This window comes from Diorhabda carinulata, chromosome 4 (genome assembly GCF_026250575.1).
Source record: "Diorhabda carinulata isolate Delta chromosome 4, icDioCari1.1, whole genome shotgun sequence".
Taxonomy (NCBI): Eukaryota; Metazoa; Arthropoda; class Insecta; order Coleoptera; family Chrysomelidae; genus Diorhabda; species Diorhabda carinulata.
This window is the reverse complement of record NC_079463.1, coordinates 1,012,742-1,032,452: the sequence shown is the minus strand read 5'-3', so window position 1 is coordinate 1,032,452 and position 19,711 is coordinate 1,012,742. Positions and strand designations below refer to the sequence as shown.

Here is a 19,711-nt window from a genome sequence, read left to right as displayed (position 1 = left end):
TATGATTTCTTATTATTGAATTGTATATAACTTGAGAAATAAATGGAAAAACTTTACATCTTGGCAACGATGTAACACATATGTCATAACTAATTTTGTTACGGGAGTTGATAATTTGATATCGTTGAAAGGGATAATAGGAAGTGCTGAAAGCGGCTACTTTATTTACCCCATTCTAGAAATTATTTATCATATACGCATAATGATATTCATATTGGAACTGATTATATATAATGTTGTATATAATCTTTGCTGATTAATATAAAATGCAAATTGTCAATGTCAAGTCATATTTGGTTAAAGACCTTAGAACAAAAAGTAGTACAACTTTTTGTTCTAAGGTAAAAATCGAAGTAGGTCGAAACATCAATTTTAATCCTTGTGTTTATATAATATTCTATCAAAAAAGGCCTAAACTCAATAAGATTTATCAAATAAACATGTAAAAAGGTCTGAGAAGTCAAAAAGAAATAAGTTACGACCGAGTAGCATTAGTACCTTAGTCCTTTCTAATATAAAAGAAGAAGATTGATCTTTATCACATATAAATTTCCATTATACATAACATAATGGCCGTATTACCTTAGCAGCTAAGACCTTTCTATTTAAAAAAAAGAAGAATGATTAAGAACCATATTTACTCGTCTTGTAGTTAGTAGTCAAATATCGTTGAAAGAAGTCATGATACAAGCGCCATTTTAGAAGTATCTATATAATCAGCCGTAAGTAGTTTTTTTTCGTGATAACAATTATTTATTATACGTTTATACTGTGAAATAAATACAGGGGAATTAGGAAAAAATGTGGAAGGCAAATAAAATAGTAAAATGCTGTTTTACTAATGTTTATTTAACATTTTTTTCAATTGACATCATATACATTTCAAATTAATAAAACTTTTTGATATATATCTAGATGTAATTGTAACGAATATAAATTAAAGTAACAGAAAGCTTTACATTTATCTTGAAGGTGGAAAACGCGACTCTGACAAACTTTTTTCTATATTGAAATTTCATTATACACTATATATAAAAAATAGTTCAGGATAGAATACTAAGAATATAATACAAGTTTTCTAAACATCGATACAAAGCTGTGATTATTTTTTTCAGTAAAATTTTTATTTTTAAATATATTTACTCATATTTTTTTAATACTCTATTCTACATAATAATATATTAATCGATCACCATAAAACTATTTCAAAATAATTATTTTTATTTCAATCACGATTAGACTAGTTAATTATTTTGAACTTATATCTGTTTTAGAAGACAATTGTATATTTTTTCCATCAATTTCAAAATTTCAAATAGATACAGAGAAAGAAAACATTTTTTACAACTTTTCTTTGGAATAACATAAAAATTGTTGCTTATCATCCATAATCTATCCGTTTCGTATGAACTCAAACCTCTATTGAATCCAGCAACATGCAGATTCTGATAAGTAGAGGACAGAACCTCTCCACTTTTTCTCAATACATAACTCCAGAGAATTATATATGAGAGCATCTGTAGAAGACATTTGGCGGCTAAAGCCATTCTGCATCCCAAACCTAATGCCGTAGCAAGAAAAGGGGGCACATCAAACCTTTGTATATGACATACAAATGATCTCAAACATCCCGCATCCTAATCTTTCTAAAAGAGGTGGGATTAACAGATCTTTAATCATTTCTAGTGCCGTAGCAAGAAAATGGGGCATAAAGAACCTTTTTATGTGACATACACTTGATCTAAATCAAAATAGATCAATCAGCATTGATTGTTTTGCAGCTAGATCCCTTCCGCATCCAAAACTTTCTGAAGGAATGAGGTTAAGAGTTCTTTAAGCATCCCTAGGGTTGCAGCAAGAAAAGGGGACACATAGAACCTTTGTATATGACATACACACGATCACAATCTAATTAGATCAATCGGCATCAATTTTGTTGGAGCTAGAGCCATCCCACATTCAAAATTTTCTAAAGGAATGGGATTAAGAGATCTTTAAGCATCATTAGTGCTGTGGACAAGAAAAGGGACACATAGAACCTTTTTATATGAGATACAAATGATCTCAAACAGTTTAGATCAATCGGCATTAATTTTTATACCACTTGAACGGAATGTGTAAATAAATGTTTAAAATTAAGTATAAACATTATTTAAATAGTTAAAAGGACAAGAAAAATACAATTAGCGAGTAGAGATACGTATTTATGTGGTGAGTAAATCAATATGGGATATAATTTCTTTTACCGTGGTTGTTTCCAATACATTGATGAAGTTTTTTTTTCAGTTTTTGATAAAGAACAAAAAGAATAAGTACAATTTTATCAATAAGGTAAATAAAACGTCAGTCTAATTCAAGATGTGAATTAAAGTGTTGACCATTCAAAATTTTTGCAGTTTTTAGCAAATTTCTTCAAATGATTGAATATAACAAGTTATAACAGAGTAAATTTGAAGATAAAAAAGTTTTGTCTGTTAAAATTTTCTAAATCAACCACAGAAATGTACATTTCTCAGTAAATCTATGAAATCTTAACCATCATATCCGACATACATTATTTTTGCTACTAAATTGAAAAATAGTTTTAAAACCAACCAGAAAAGAAAGCAACAAAAATATATAAAATTAAAGAAAAAAAACAATATTTCGACAAATTTTTGATAACAAATTCAAAAATTGAGAAGGAAACTAACTTTATATAAAAAAAATTGCGATTGTTACGTACCGGAAAACATTTCTGCAACTAACGGAACAATACATTCATTCTGGTATATTGAAAGTGACTTTTTTCATCTGATTCTAGCCGGCCAACGAGCCTAGATTGCTAAGGAAATGTTCGGGGGTGAGTATGTGTGACGAACCGATGATTACTTCCCAATTTTTCTGAGCGGCTGTTACTTCGTAAGCGCATCGAATCTCAGAAAAACATATACCTCCAACGACGAATACTATAATACGAGGAACGTTTTTAACGGCTTGTTGTCCCCTTTTTTCATGCCATTGTCCATATCGGGCGCTGGAATAATGAAAAATTAACATTCACAGTTGTTGAAGCTCTAAATTTTACCTCGAAGGAGCTGGTTGATATCCTGTAGATTGTGCCCTGCCGCTCAAATAAGGGAAATGCTTTTGATCTAATTTGTCTTCAATACAATCCTCCATGATATCTTTAACCACTGGTGTCCATCGCGACATTTGGTACGTTTGTTCGGTAATTCTTTCTTTTCTTGGTACCGTGTATTGTTTTTTTCTTGGTCCACCCTGTAAATCAACATTGAAATCGAGAATTGGAGTTATTAATCCAAGTAATTCATATTTTATCTCTAAAAACGTTTGTAAAGTTTTGGAAAACAAATAGCAAATAGAAAACAATAGCTTAACGAATAAATTAAATTTTCAGTTTTGTAAATAAATATTCATGTTTCGTTTTACAATAATGTGAAACGTTGATAAAATATTCACAATTTTTAATAAGTTTTATTTACTGAATAAACGGTTTATCATATTAAGTAAATAATTAGGTTATATCAAACTGTCAATCACTATGAACTACTGGTAGGTCAAATGATCATTCTTCTTTTTTATCCCTCTTACTTCAATCAATTATTTATCTATGATGATGAATTTATCGATATATATAGAATCGATTTGTATTAGGAAAACCATGTCTAATTCTACTTTCGATTTTTCTGAATACTAGTTGATTGATTGTTATAAAGAAGTTGATATTCGAGAGAATGTAATCGATTACTGTCATCGCTAAATGACAGTGAAGAGAATTAAAACAAAATATAAACAACATAATGGAAAAATTGGAAGAAACAATAATGAAAAGTCGAAAATGGTAATAGTAATGTAGAAATCCTTACAATTCAAATAAACAAAATATAGTGAAAACAAGGAGTTATAAATATTTAGATGAAAACCAAGGTGGTAGTTAAAGTAGATCATTTTTAAAGTAAAAACTCATTAGAAAAATTCTCAAAATATACATAATCATTTTAATATTCACATAATGAGTGATTGAAATAATTAAATAAATTGTCAATATCAAGTTATACCTAATAACAGAATTTTGTTGTAATGGCGTTATTATTACTAGTGAAATAATTCTTTTCACCTTTTCAGATGTCATTAGTCATGTTCAGTCTTATTATTGAACAGATTCTATTTGATAACAAAAAAATTCATGAAAATCCCGTATAAAGATACAGTAAAATTACTCACATCGTTAATTACGTTGACGCCAAGCAACTGAAGATTTGCGATTGTTTGTTTGTCTTTGATTTGTGCATGGGTCGCTAATTTCGATAAATTCTCTTCTGTTATACCATTTTTGGTCATGGCGTACAGAGCTATGATGCGCATTTTATCGTATTCGTTCGTTATTTTCGGATCCAACAGGATCGGAACGATGTTACGCATATGATCTTTTATTTTTTCACCTTCTGCGTCTGTACCCATAGCCAAGTCCTAAAAATAATTCGAAACTCCTATTACCCTAACATTTAATTTATTTTCTATATATTTTTTAATAAAAAAAAAAAAACGATTATATATTGTAAGACAAAAATTTGGGACCAAATTATTTTTATTACGATTAGTCATTAATAGATCCATAATTACGAAGTAAAACTTATTTTTTAATAAAAAAACTGCCATTAATTTGAATAATAAATGTTATTTTCCAATTAATAAAAGATTTGTAAAGAAATTTGTTTTGTTTTATTACCTAACTTCTTTAACAAACATCAGATTGTATATTAACGACGAAAAATAATTCCATCACAATTATGATAAAAATTGATTAATAAATTCACATAATTACGTTGGATAATTAAATTATACACATCAATATCACTATCAGAAGAATTTTAAAAACAAAACACGAAAAATACTATCACAATAAACAGCTTCCATTATTTTGTTCTGACAGTTGAGTTAACTTATGCCAACTTAAATAAGCTAAATTTTCTTAATGTCTAACGAACTTACAGTCCTATTAATTCGATGATATTAGAGTTACTTTCGGTAACGTTGTTCGCGGAACAGAACGATTTTTATAACGTGATCATGGTAATTGCCGAATTGACGTCAGCTGGTCAGAACAGTATATAGTGAAATGTGGAGTCTTATGGAAGTACACAAATTGTTTTTTGAACGATTTTGAGAGCACTCTAACAAGATTAGGATCATAGAGATCTTATTCAGAGTGTTCAAAAAAGTATATAACCGAAAGTGGATTGTCGAACGATACCGAACTGTCAGAGTTATTAAATGCACATACCTAAATGCAGTAAATAAAATATTAAAACCGATAAGTAGGTCAATATATACGAGGGTATATTGATATTTATCATTTTTATTTTAAATTCTGATTATACGATGTTGTTTTGGGGTTGCGTCGATTTTTTTGGATATTTGTAGATATAAAAACAGAAAAAAAAATAAAAAATTGTTATTATTGTTATTAATTTGAAATAAACATACCTGTTCGACTTTGCAAAGTTTATCGACGTATCCTTGGTAGGATTTCATGCAGTCTTCGGCCAGATGTAAGTGAGTGGAGTACTTGGACAATTCTTTCTGATATTGCGGCATCTTTTTAATCATGGCGGATAAATCTTTCAACGATTGTTTATCGCTTTGAGTCATACGTTTCGAATCTGTGAACTTCTTCAGATTCTTCGTAACGTTTTGGGACACGACGGCGATGTGTTGATGACGTAATTCCACCCAAAGTTCGTCGTTTTCGTCCAACAGAACTTCTTTCAACACCCCAGCCGATGCTTCGTATCTAAAAAAAAATAAATTAAAAGGAAAAAAATTTTATCATTTTATTTTCGAATCTTACTTGTACACGTCATTTTCTATGGACAAAAGATCGTAGGCCATGGCTTGAAAAGTGAGTTCGTGAAGTAAAGGGGACACGCAGTCAAAACCACGATCGAGAATCAGCAGTTGGGACCTCGCCTTTTCCGGCCCTTCGCCCATCGTCGGTTCGTCGGCTTTGTAAGCGTCCAATTTCTGTTGAATCAATTGAGCCAACTCAACGTTCCTCTCCCAATCACTGTATCAACGAAAACAAAACATTTTTACGACATCGGCAACACCGCAAACCATCCGACAACACTGTAGTTGCTACCCGCCTTTCGTTTATCACATTTTCCCGTCTAAACAGTAGAGGTCGCCTTTTTTCTTTATAGATTTGACATCTGTCAAATTTTTATAACCAATAAAAAAAAGCGAGTATTTCAACAACGTTGCCAGATTTAAGTGGAGATTCGATACGTTAAAATTTGATGAAAACGTTATTTCGTTAACGATTTAAGTACCTTCTGTATCTAACGTGGGGGTACTCTCCCAATGTTGCACATAAAGTTGCGATTTGTTCCGCCATTCTTTCCATATTGGCGTTTCTAGCAGCGGCGAATGTCGGATCATAACTGCATTGAAAGGTGTCTGGGGAATCTAGTGAAAATACCTAAAGAAACGCGTATTTATGTACTTTGATTGTTTAGTTTCCAAAAAAACTGAAACTTAATTGCACATAAACAAAAACAAATAACTTTTATTCAATTACTATATAATATTAGTTAAATAAAAAGCTAAATATGAAATAATAAGCTCCAACACTACGAGAAAGCTTTATAAGAAAAAGTGCCGGCAAAATATCTTTAATAGAATATTAAAACGAGTCAAATTCAGTTCTGGAATACGTAATAAACATTTTATTACGTTTTATATCACGTGATCTGGCACGGTATGTTCCTAAAGTTGGGTATATCTTGTATATTCTAAAAATAAATTAGATCTATGGCGTCGATTCGCATGAACGTTCCAAGCAATCCGATAACAAACACGAACTACACCTGAACTGCTCAGTTCACGAAACGAACATTTCATATAGTTACTGTTGAATATATGTCAAGCTATAGCACCATTTTGGATTCTATGTCAGAAATATGACGCTTGACCTTCATACTAATTACTAATATTTTGTTATCAAATTTCAAACGTAATTGATTTTGTTATTTATTTTGTATTAGTTTTATTTTTATTCAAATTATACATGAAAACAAAATAACCTAAAGAAGGTCTGTTTTTTCTTCTAAGCAATAGTTCCCATCGAGTCAAATAAAAAAAAATATTCATTTAACTTGAAATATATTCATTTTATAGAGATGGGACCCGTCACGATATCAAGTAACGCTTTAAATTTTATATTTTTAGTAATAAAACTACTAAATACGTTTTTTCCACTTTCGAGTTTATTTATAATGTTTTAAGTGTTATAAGTTAATTAAATGGAAAAAAAGATTTCACGTTATCACATTCTATAGGATCTACTAACCTCAAAAAGTCAAATTCTTCTTTTTCTTTTGACCACAGAATTATAGTTAATAAGAGAAGCATTACACTAAGTAAAAAATTGGAACTCGTAATACTAAGTAATCAAAATATCGATTTTTTTCACTATAAATACTTTCAACTACAGTAACGATATATTTATATTACTTTCCCATCTCTATATCTCTCCAGATGTAAAATTTCGCTAGACGTTCCGATTGCCACGCTCGTTGGATTTCGGGTAGTTTCGGCAGTATTAAAGTTTATATAAATACCACAGCATTATTATTTTACAGGTTAGTATAATGTTTGTTGTGGTAGGAGTTGTATCAAGTGAAGTTCAGATTTTGAAAAAATTCCAACAAAATTATACAATGAAATCTGTATTGAATGGCGTATACAGGGTATTTCAATTGTTTCATAAGTCAGTGGATACCTATTGTGAAATAGGTCGAAATAATTAGTTAAGAGACATTTTGCTGACACTTTTTTCACGTAACACACACCTGAGACTCATACGGCAAAAAGGCAATGTTGATTTCCTTCAGAGTTTTAATTTTCCTAGCTGCACATGACTTGCACAGCTCATTGAACAGCTCTTCAGGACAAACTACCACACAAAATAATTATGTACATATATAAAATATACAGTGTGATACAATAATATATATATATTGGATTTTGGAACCGACGAAAATTATATGAAATTAGATTTCACGGAAGGGGAAATGATAAATAGTTTTTTTTTCGAAAATTTCGTATTTTAATTAAAATCAAAAAATTTAAAGTAAGGACCAGACCAACAATGCAATTTATTAGTCAGTCCTTTATCCTTTAAGGATGTAATACCAATAGAAAAACAAAATAAGATTGATTTAAGAAAAAAATAATGGATAATAAATTTTATAAAAACATATCATGAATAAATACGAACTCTGGCAACGTCGCGAAGACGGGTCTCGTTGGAAGTAATCACCATAGCAACAACGAATTTCATTTGTATTTATAGTAATTGTTTTGTTATATAGAAGATTTTAAAATAATTTTTCATTTTGACACAAAATATCAAGTCGTTAAGGAATTTGACATTTCTATTTATTTGGAATAACTGACAATGATGCCAACTTGGGGATTTTTATCCAAATACGAAACTTAATAAAAAAAATGTATTTTTTTGAGTTTACACTTATAATTACGAGTATCATGTCCAAAATAACCAACTAGTAACGAAAACTTGATGAAATCACCAAATAACCTTGACTTAACCCCTCTAGAGTTTCATCTGCCACCAAAACTTACGAATTTTCTTAACTTATTAAATAACCCTCGTATATTTCTTATAAAAAAGAATTGGAATTTACGATAATATCATAATTTGTTTAGGGAAAAACAATTCAACCAATTGGCATTACTGACTGACAGGTCAATACCCCGAATAAATTAAGATATTTAAGCAACGCGTTGTTGCCAGATTTTTTCTAAAGCGAATAAAATTTTTTTTTGCAAAATTGATTCATATATATTGATATACATCCTTAAAACATATTATATTATCGTTTTTCACCTTTTTTTATACGCTGTATTAGTCTAATGTACAAAATTAGTGTAGAGCATTGTTTATTTACCGAAAACAGTAATTTTACAACGTGATTTGGATAATACCAAAATTATTTCACATATACGAAATAGTAAAACAACTTAACCTCAAAACATTTATTTTGATTCGATTTATAGTCAATAATAATAAGTTCTAAGATAAATTGTTGAAAAATATAAAAACAAAGTTGCTAAAACTTGAAAATTTAATAAGAATTGCTTGGAAAATGATAAATATTGAAAAGAATTGATTTTATTGATAATTTTTTTGGGAACTTATGTTCTTTCTTGATAAATAACCCTCGTATAACTCTTAACACAAGATTTCATAGATTGTTTGGGGAAAAATAAATTAATCAGTTGGCATCACTGACTGTTATAGGTCAATACCCTGATAAATTAAGATAGTTGTTGCCAAATTTTGTTTGTTTGTTACTGTTGATTTATATGACTCATTTTACTTCGAGATAATTATAAATGAAATATTTTTTTCTAAAATTGATCCAGATATATTGACATACATCCTTAAAACATATTATATCATCATTTTTATATGTTGCATTAGTATGAAATACTAAATTAGTGTTTATATTAAAGAAAATCAATTTTCCCGCGTAATTTATAAGAATTTATACGATTTAAGGTAAGTAAATGCATAATTGTTATAGAACTTCAATAAATAATACCAAAATTATTTCATATATATACAAAATAAAAAATTTGTGGCAACTTAACCTCAAAAAATTCAATTCGATTCGATCTATGTTCAATGAGTTAATAAGAAAAATTGTTAAAAAATATTAAAAGAATAAGTATTTTTAACTTTAATAGCAAAATATCAATTTACCCCTAGTAAAACAAGGGTTGAAAAGTTTGTTTTGTTCCCAACTTTGATATTAGGGAAAAGTGACGTTGTTAACGTTGCGTTTTGTTAAATACTGATAAAAATTCATCAAATTTGATACAAAAATAACCAAAAACCTTTGAATCAAATCCTAATTTAGTTCATGAAAAACATTCGGGCGAGTAAAACTAAAACCAATCCACCAATTTGATTTCCCCCTGTATAAGCTGTTAGTAATATTAGAAAACAAATTTACAAGTTGCACAATTAGTAAGAATTATCGACAATCAACAAAGATGGAGGATATTAACGTAAAAATTAATTAATTCCACCTTTGTTTATAAAGCGAACCATCACAATTAGGTTAAACGGCCTTCAATACCTGAGATTCAGTCGGAATGAATGCAATGTTGATTTCTTTTAAAGTCTTTATATATTTCGCTACCGAATGATGAGATAATTCGTTAAATAATTCGTCGGGGCATGCTGGAGAAAATAAAAATTCAAAAATCAAAATACGATTCGATTCGTGCGATATACGACAAGTGGAAAAGTGAAAAAATTCAATACCTTCAGTGAAAAATACGTGTGCCGCCTTGTACATCTGTCTAGGAGGTTCGAAATCGTTCATGAGGGCATGAATAGACTTCTCCGAAGGGGTGATCAAATACACGGCTTCCATAGTCATAAGCGGTTCTCTTTTTTTCATTATATCTTCTACCACTAAAAATATTAGCGATATTTATCGCAGTCGTGAGCTAGAGGGGTTAATCTTACATGTTATTCCTTCCGCAGAAATATCATGCATTTTACAACAAGCAGAAACCATTCTCATCGCGAGTTGATCCACGACGAGTATTCTCCACTCGACTCCGTGAGGCTGTTGAACAGTAGCAGGACCGTTCTTTTTGATTGCCTTATACTTAATCACCTCATTCATTATCTCTAAAAGTTAAGTGTAATTTACGTAAATCCCTCGTAAACTTTAAAAACTTGTAAAATCTTAACAGTCTAAAGTGTAATTAACGTAAATCCCTGGTAAACTTTAAAACTAATATTTTTAATAAAAAAGTGAGATTATTAATATAAAACATTATTATTAATTATAATATATAATATTATAAAGTAGTAAATATAAAAATCCATAGTCGTTAATTAAAAGAAATGAGTAATGAAAATGATTGATCGGCTACCGCCTACTGTCAAAATAGAAAAAAAATATTTGATTTCATGTACTCACTTTGTCCCACTAAAGCTTTTAGAGCCATTTCGAGTTATATAATTCAATTCTTCAGTAATTAATTTATATAAATATATGGAAACACTTTTAATACCAACAATAACATAAATGACTATTTGTCATAGGTAATGATATTTATTAATGCGCAAACTCAATTTATAATATCTTGATTGAAAATTGTTACATCTCTCTTTTCTGTCAATCTACTGCGGTGGTGAATGAAGTAAGCGTTTCTATTGGAGGAAATATTTAAAAATACTTCGGCGGTAAATGTGCGACCAATAGCGGCATTTTCTATTGAATCACTTGTATTGTTGTCCTATCTAAGGACGCACTGGCCTAATTTATACAAAATCAATAAATTATTACATTGACGAGATTAAGAAAAGAAATAATCATTTAATGATATTATGACGACAAATCAATAATTGTAATTAAAATTTATATATCAACGTCATTTATCATCAATATATTATGACAGTTGACTTATTTATATTAAATTCAAAATAATTATTTTGTATGGATAGTTTTTCTATTAGTTTTAGATCTAAAATATAATTGTTTATAATTTTTTTTCTTCTGCCTCATTAATACAGCATTATACAAATTAATATGAAATGTTTAATATAGAATGTTTTATCTATGGTTTATACAGCATTAGTAACATAAAACATTATAATTAAACTAGAGACTATAAAAGTTTTTGTTCCGTGAAAATGTTTGAAATATATATTTTAAAACACATAAAGAATTTTCATTATTCATCTATTATTTTTATTATTGTTAAATTCAGTTATTGATACTGATCCACACCTGATTTTTGTTTGTTTATTAAGAGTATACTGCGCATATGTTGGACACATGTATTTAATACAAGTTGAGCTGTCATAGTGACTGTATTGTTGTTTGATGTGGCGGTGCAAACGTGAATGATTCCTAATTAAATCCAACCATTTAATTAGTGTACTGTTTTATAAAATGTAGAAAAAATGTATTTAAACCAGTGACGTGTTATTTTGTTAGTTATATTTAGAAAAAAAATTCATGTCAAGGACAGAAAGTTAGCACAATGGTACGAAGAAGTGAACTCTTCGGTATTTCTATAGTTGCTATAGTATGCCTTCTTTTAATCGGATTCAGTCAAAAAGACGTATCCACTTATCAAAGATCTCACAGATATCAGCAGTATTTAGATTTGGATGATAGTTTTAAATATACAAATAATACGGTGCCATCCATTGACGATGTGATTTCTAATAAAAATTCTTTGTTATCGAAAGAATTATTTAATTACAAATTTCCAGAAGGTACTAGTCTTGAAGATTATACACTTTCAACTGGTGGTAGGCCTATACGTACGGTAATTATCACTACTTGGAGATCAGGATCGACGTTTTTAGGTGATATACTTAATGCAGTACCCGGTAACTACTATCATTACGAACCGTTGTTAGAATTTGGTATAACTCAAATTAGAGGAAATCCCGAGGCGAGACAAGCACTCGATACTTTAAAAAGTTTATTACACTGTGATTATAGTAGTTTATATAGTTATTTGAATTTTGGGATGTCTCATGTTTATTTGTTCACCCATAACACCAGATTATGGGACCAGTGCGAGTTGTACCCGGCATATTGTTGGAATGCTACGTTTTTGAGTAAATTTTGTAAATTGTTTCCATTCCAAAGTATGAAAAGTGTGAGGTTAAGATTAGCTCTGGCTGAAGAACTATTACAAGACGACGAGTGAGTTTTTACATTTTTCTTTAATATAAATATTAATGAATATCTCGTCTTTTGAGAAAATTATTTTATTATTAACTAATCGTTAGATTTAAAAGATTATAGATAACTTTGTTTTCGACAATATAATTTTATAACATTTACTTTATACTTTTAAAACAATAAAATTCATCAAATGGATTTAAATTTATATCAAAACAGATAAAATAATTTTGTCAACAAAAATGATAAGAGGATTTTTGTCGAAAAACTTTCATACGAGGTGTATTCAAAAAATACGTTCAACAACTATACTGCAACCTATTTTAACTAGTAAAACTCGTACCCTGATGTATTTTCACAAGTATTGATTAATTTAAACCCGTTTAAACTCGTAATTTTGCTACAAATTAACAAATAAACCGCCAAGTATCTTCAGGAAATGTTTAAATCTGTTTCTAGTGAAATGGAAATGAATAAATTGAGGTTAGGGGATTGTGGGGACGTTCTTCAAACTCAAATTTATAAATTATGAAGGAATTTGTTCATTTGGGGTACTAGATACTAGGTACTAGGCTCAAAACTTTCTTTATTTTGTCGATATGCTTTATTACAAGTTTTTTTTTTATAAGTATGTGTTCCGAGAACAATTTTAGGTCATTATAAAGCTAGCAAGAGCCGTTCTAAAAAAAATTTAGTCAAAATAATTGAATATATTTTTGTTTCCACCTCGTAACGAAAGTTTTTGCCCACCCTATAGTTTGTCCCACAAGAACTCAATCGGGATAAGGTCGGGCGACTGTTTTATTTTTGTTAGGTTATGTGGGTAAAAACTTTCGACCGGTAGTGTATATTACGATTGAAAAGTCATTTTCGTACGAGAGACGTATACATTCGAAGATATTTGTGAAAATTTTCGTTATTTTAGTTTAAATATTAAGGTAATATTATTGGTAAGAGATCCTCGTGGTACTATGCAGTCCCGAAAACATAGAGACTGGTGTCCTGGAGTGCCCGACTGTGATCAACCGTCTAATTTATGTAAAGATTTGATTTCCGATTACGAGGCAGCTGGTACTCTTCAAATGTTTTACTCTGATCGATTCAGGTAAGTAAAATCTTTTTATATAAAATTTCCGATGAAAGTTTGTAATTTTTCCAACTTGGCAACGCTATAAGCTACTTGTAATAAAAAGGCAGTGAGAATCTAGTAACACTGGAGTGCTCGTTAAACCACGTGATTCAATATGGCGTTTCGAGGTAAACAGTTTTGTTGTGTGTTTTGATATAGTGAATGTTTTCGTGTTTATTTCGTTATAAAATACACTGTGATTGAAAAAAAAATATTGTAGCGGAAAAATAGTAATGTAGGTGAATGGTATGTTGTTAAAAATTTGATCAAATTACCTCATTACAATAATTAACATTCAATATGTATTATAATTTAAAAACTACGTTGCCATTCTTAACTATATTTTAGAGGTGATTGGAAGTATTTTAGACGACAATTTCCGGTTGAAACTTTTTAAAATATTATTTTTTGACTTAAAACCATTATAATTAACATTCATTTGTCTAAAAAAAGACTTTTTCACTTTCTTAATAGGGTTCTACGTTATGAAGATCTATCTTTGAATCCATCGGTGATAATTAGAGATTTGTTCGACTTTTTGGGTTTATATTTCCACAAAGACGTGGAGAAATTTTTGAATACCCATACAAAATTCGATATAGGTGGTGTTTCCAGCACTTTTAGAGATTCTAAAAGTGCCCCTTTCCATTGGAAAGCTGATCTCGATTACACGGAAATTCAAAACATCGAGGAAGCTTGTGAGGAAGCTATGAAATTATGGGGGTACGTTAGGGCTAAAAATGTAACAGATATGAAAGAATTTAACCCCCTTACTTCGTATAGTATCAATTGATTAAGATTTGTTGATTTTATTCACTAAATCACTGTGATAACTGCATTTTTATGAAAATATATTTTATTTGTTTAACAAAATATTACGATGTTTTCTTTTTAATTGCTTTTATGCAGTTGTAAAGCCAGTGATAACAATAATGAAATGGATTTTCTAAAAAATGCTATAAGTCATTTTTTTATACAAATATTACTGACAATTTTTTTAATTTCTATTTAAAAACTTGATTTACAATGAGTAAACAAGAAGTTTAAGTGCAAATTATAAAAAAAATTACGAAATATAATAATAACCAAACCTAACAATAATTAACGAATATAAAACTATAAAATTCTGTTTATTATTAATGTGAACCATGAAAAAATTCCAAAATTTTTAAATTTTTTCAAACTTAATAAACAATTTAAAATTATTTTCTCGTGATCAGTGGCCTATCTATTTGAAAATGGCGCGACTTCTTTCTATCGGCGGCCATTGTTGAAATGACGTTTTGCTCACAATACACAAGAATCGTGTTTTAAAATACCTTTTTTCGTTTTTCATTACGTCGTTTACATTTGTATATATCTGATATTAATAAAAAAATGAAGTTTTTAAATATTAGTATCAAAATCGTGATCAAATGGCAACGTTATACAACTCTTCTAATGCGGAAGCCATCCCTACTACCCGGTTGATACGCCATTGCTGTTTATATAAAAACATCATACATCGCGTTGTTGATTGCAATTGTGCCTTTAGTCTACTAAACATTAAAATTAACGTGTTGTGAAATTATCAATTAATAATATTACTTGGTAAGTAATTTTTTAATATTATCTGTTGTTTTTGATGAAATGTTCAGTTTTGAACATGTAGTGTTTAGGTATTTTTCGGTATTTTATAATTTCACACATAACCTAATATACGTTTATCCAAGATAATCTCGTAGATCAGCAGTTAAAGTGTTATATTTCATTTTTCTCGCGTATTTTGTTGTTATAGATGATTAAAATAATTAAACAATCAATTAAACTATTATAATTGATAAGATATTCAATATTTCAAAGGAATAAATGTTTCGAAAAAGTGAAAAAAATATTGTATTTCTATATATTTCATGATTTGGAAGTTATTATAAATCTACATTTTAACAACTCATATAATTTCTACTTGTTAATTAGATACAAGGGTGTTAAAAAAATTGTTCAGTAATATAAAATAACGAAGTATACGTATATTGAAATTAAATACACACTTTACCTAGTTTTATTAGGTTTAATACAATTTATTTATTTTATATATAAACAAAAATAAATAATAGACTAGTCAAACTTTGCTCACGAATGTATTTGAAGAAAGAAAGGACTTTGGCTAATTTTCCTAAGCCCTTTTCGATGAAATTAGAATTTTTTACTATATTTTAGAATGGTATCTGAAATTGTGTATTTTGTAGAGAGTTGCAGGGATCAGAAACAACATAACCTATAAATAAACGTTTAACCTTAAACATTATTTGTTTACAATCAATTTTTCATAAAAATCCTATTGAAAAGAGTCATCGAACATCAGTTTAATCTTGCCACGAGTGATATACAAAGTTAAAATCTTTGCTGGTTGTTTATAAGGCTGGCCCAACTCTTCTTGACCATTCATCGATGGGCTTGATCTGCAGTTTCTACATCCTCCATGCATCCTCTACAATTAAGATGATCCGCTGTGCCTCTAGATGACCCTTTTCTATTTAGAAGACCAGTCACCAGTCGAATTTCGAATTTTTCTAAAAAATTAAGAAAAGAAAATGGTTAGGGCTATACTGATTTGTTTACAATACCCAGATGCATTTCATTCATAACTAAACGTCGTTTTTCTTCAGTGACAACGTCCGTTATTGGATTATTTGACTTAGAAAAGTACCTGTCTGGAGAAAATTATAATTCAAAATCGAACCGTGCTCGATACCACATCAATTTTCATTAGAAGCTGCTGTTTTATCAGTAACAAACATTTTGAAGCTGTTTCTGATCCCTACAAACTACTGCTTTTTATTTCGTTATATGTTTACAGCGAAAGTAAGCATATGATGCTGTACAGGATTAATTTTGCTCAAACACGTTTCAGGGGATTATTTTTCTAGGAGTTTTTCCAACGTTTCAAGGTCAATACTCGAAGCTAATCGATTTACAACCCCTTAATCGTCTAATTTTTGTTTTTTCTCTTGTATATGGTTCAAAATAGACTCCTCCGAAAGGGGACTATCTATTTGGAGGTATTTGGACTAGTCCTTTGAGGTACACAATCTTTTTGTTGAAATGGACAGGGTGTTGGAATACCGATCACTAGTTTTATGTCATTTCCAGTTATCCTGGGCAGGTCCTTAGCTATGGTTATGAGTTTTCGGATTGGTTTCAATTTCTCCGTTGACGTGTCATCTGATGAAGCTACAGTAAGACTTTGGTCCGAAATCTGGAGGTTTCCATCCACAATATGGTTGCTTTGTGTTAGTTGGAACGTTTAGAATTTGCTTGCACTCCCATACCAGCTTGAACGTGATCTCAACAGCTTTGAAAGTCCTCAAAAATTGCTAGCTGTTATTATTGTAGTCCACAGCTGTTGACGTTTTATTTTTTTTGTTTGCGAATCACCAGTTTCTACTAGTTACATCATCAGGTGCAGTTACGGTGGATGCGATTTTTCTATTGACCTGATGTACTAATTTTTCGGTTCCACCCGGTATATGTGGCAAAACAACTGACGTCAACTAGTGGAGATTTTCGTTTCGTTTTGTTTTGAGTTAAATACTCCTCCCATGTTGCCAAATTGCTTTGAAAATCTTGAGATTCGTGGCGCTGGCAACATCTAACTCGTAGCGTTCGCCAACAGCACAGGGCCGGCTTGAATTCGAATCATCGACTATATGGTTTATTATTATGAATATCCTGTACAGTGTTTGTTTTTTGTTACGATTTTTTCGATCTCCCTGTTATTGTCAATTGTTTGGTGAAAAATTCATAAGAATTTTCGTAGCGATTTTCTAAAAAAAAATTTAAGTCAGTAGAAGCATATCTTGTTAGAACTGACTAATTGTAAAGTATAGATAGAATGTGCCTTTTTTTAAAAAATTATCATAATTAGGCACGATACATCGCACTGTGACATTTTTATACGATCGAAAAAATAATTTTTTTGGAAAAAAATTCATACAATTTTTCGTTTTTGGAAAATTTCGCTTCCTTCCTGTTTTTTGGTTCCTGAAGGTGGTAATATGTGGGGTAAATGTAATCACGTTTTGAGTATAACCAAATCGGTATAACTACTCCGCTAGGGGGTTGAAAAGGGGCGAGAAAAGTTTGTTTTTTAATTTACGGAAAAACTAAACTTACCCGAAAAATTTTTTTCATACAAATGTTGTGTATTATTCAAAAATCAATAATTTTTGTGAAAAGCATTTTTTTCATAACCTTAAAATCTGCGAGTTAATTGTAAAAAACGAAATTTTTTGTTTTTAATTTTTTTTTTTAAAAACACATGGTATAATTTTATTAAACGTTTTGGGAAATTTTTCATGAAAATATAGTTTACAAATTAAAAAACAAAAAAAAATTTTGAAAATATCCATACAGCTCGTTTAATAACGAAAAAAAAAGAAAATTGAAAAAATTTATAGAAACATCAAAAAAAAAACAAAATAAGTTATTCCTTACACGTCCCAACCTTTTATGTATATTAAAATGACGTAAATGACATTGACATCTGTCAAATTTTCACTATTTCTATGTTCCGGTGTACACTAAAAACGATTCCAGGGTTCTAAAGTAATTTATATCGTTAGTTTTAATGCCATTTTTGAAATTGGGTTAAAAATGTGTATTCCAAGAGTGATCTTACAAAAAAAAAAGTTGGGAACCTCTGGTATACACGACGTTATTAATTTTTCAGCTTCGGGAAACTTCGTGTTGCGTCGGCGCGAGCGTGTATTTCGCGCGCAATCGCCGCCATTTCATGTTGTTTCAATTCACGCATGTCAAAATATTTTAATTGAACGGATAATTGTATGAATTTTTTTTCAACGGTTTTCGAACAAATTACGGAGCCTAAAGTAGATTGTTCACGCCGCCACTACCACGATTTGGGCTTCCATTGTAGGAGATTTTGTAATTTTTAATGAAAATTTAAATCGCTTTTGTATTTTTTAGTGCATAGGGTCGAAACTATGAAATAAATGGTTTTTAATACATCGATTACACAATTTATCCATTTATTGATAAAATTGACTTTCTTTACATTTCGAAAATGTCGAAATTATAAGATTTTTTCGCCATCAAATGCAGTAATTTTCGAAATTAGGGCAAAAACGTCAACTGCCGTGTAGATTACGAATTTTTTGATACCCTGTATATTTTCACTAGTAACTCAACTTCACGTGGTATTAAATAAAAAAAATTTCAGACCAAATTAGGTTATTTTAGGATAAATCACAATTTTCTTCATTATGTATATCAACCTGAGTGCGTCTCTGACCATTAATTCAATATGTTTTACGTAAAGAAATAATTTTTAACTGTTTTTATTTGAAACATACTCTTTTCCTGATTAAAAATCTTATGAATTCGACATAAATAGTTTTTATATTTAATTTATTTTATTTATATTTGCAAAAAAATCGTGCGAAAATGAATTCCTAAAATACATAATGAAAATAAAACGACGTTAATCTGAGATTAGAACGAGTTCAATTTATAAGATCACAGATTACCGTGTTTTAATTACGTTACTTACAAGATGGCAGCACTAATTGAATTTTTTACAATATATTTTAGGAATATCATTTCGATTATATCATATCATAGTTCCTATTATTCAACTTTCAAGTATTATTCATGTATATTTCTTGGTGATATTTAAATTTTGAATTATTTTGCTTTTTTTTATCGTAATATATTCAAAAATGGAAACGTCTTTTATTTCAAACCTGCGCCATTTTGGAATCACATGACAGAAACTTATTTTCAACATGATCAGACATTCAAATTGCATTATCCAACTACGAGGATA

General features: G+C 29.6%; 2 protein-coding genes across 3 annotated transcripts; one reads left to right on the top strand and one right to left on the bottom strand.

The window, feature by feature from the left end:
* Window positions 1–828: 828 nt before the first annotated feature.
* Window positions 829–11,243, bottom strand: LOC130892445 (protein ROP). 2 transcript variants are annotated; one of them, XM_057797872.1, is made up of 10 exons: window positions 11,031–11,243; window positions 10,568–10,735; window positions 10,361–10,513; window positions 7,857–7,960; window positions 6,336–6,484; window positions 5,855–6,070; window positions 5,491–5,797; window positions 4,228–4,473; window positions 3,068–3,261; window positions 829–3,016 (listed from the first exon to the last, which is right to left on the bottom strand). In XM_057797872.1, exons 1-10 carry the CDS (start codon window positions 11,056–11,058, stop codon window positions 2,800–2,802), a joined length of 1,782 nt encoding a protein of 593 aa, XP_057653855.1. In that variant the 5' UTR covers window positions 11,059–11,243; the 3' UTR covers window positions 829–2,799. The 2 variants fall into 2 exon arrangements, with proteins under 2 accessions (XP_057653855.1, XP_057653854.1); XM_057797871.1 differs by lacking the exon at window positions 7,857–7,960 and adding an exon at window positions 10,173–10,276 and having other exon boundaries at window positions 11,031–11,202.
* Window positions 11,244–11,896: 653 nt separating this feature from the next.
* LOC130892676 (carbohydrate sulfotransferase 4-like) lies at window positions 11,897–19,611 on the top strand. Its single transcript, XM_057798198.1, has 3 exons — window positions 11,897–12,776; window positions 13,681–13,860; window positions 14,359–19,611. Exons 1-3 carry the CDS (start codon window positions 12,100–12,102, stop codon window positions 14,675–14,677), a joined length of 1,176 nt encoding a protein of 391 aa, XP_057654181.1. The 5' UTR covers window positions 11,897–12,099; the 3' UTR covers window positions 14,678–19,611.
* The last annotated feature ends 100 nt before the right edge of the window (window positions 19,612–19,711 follow it).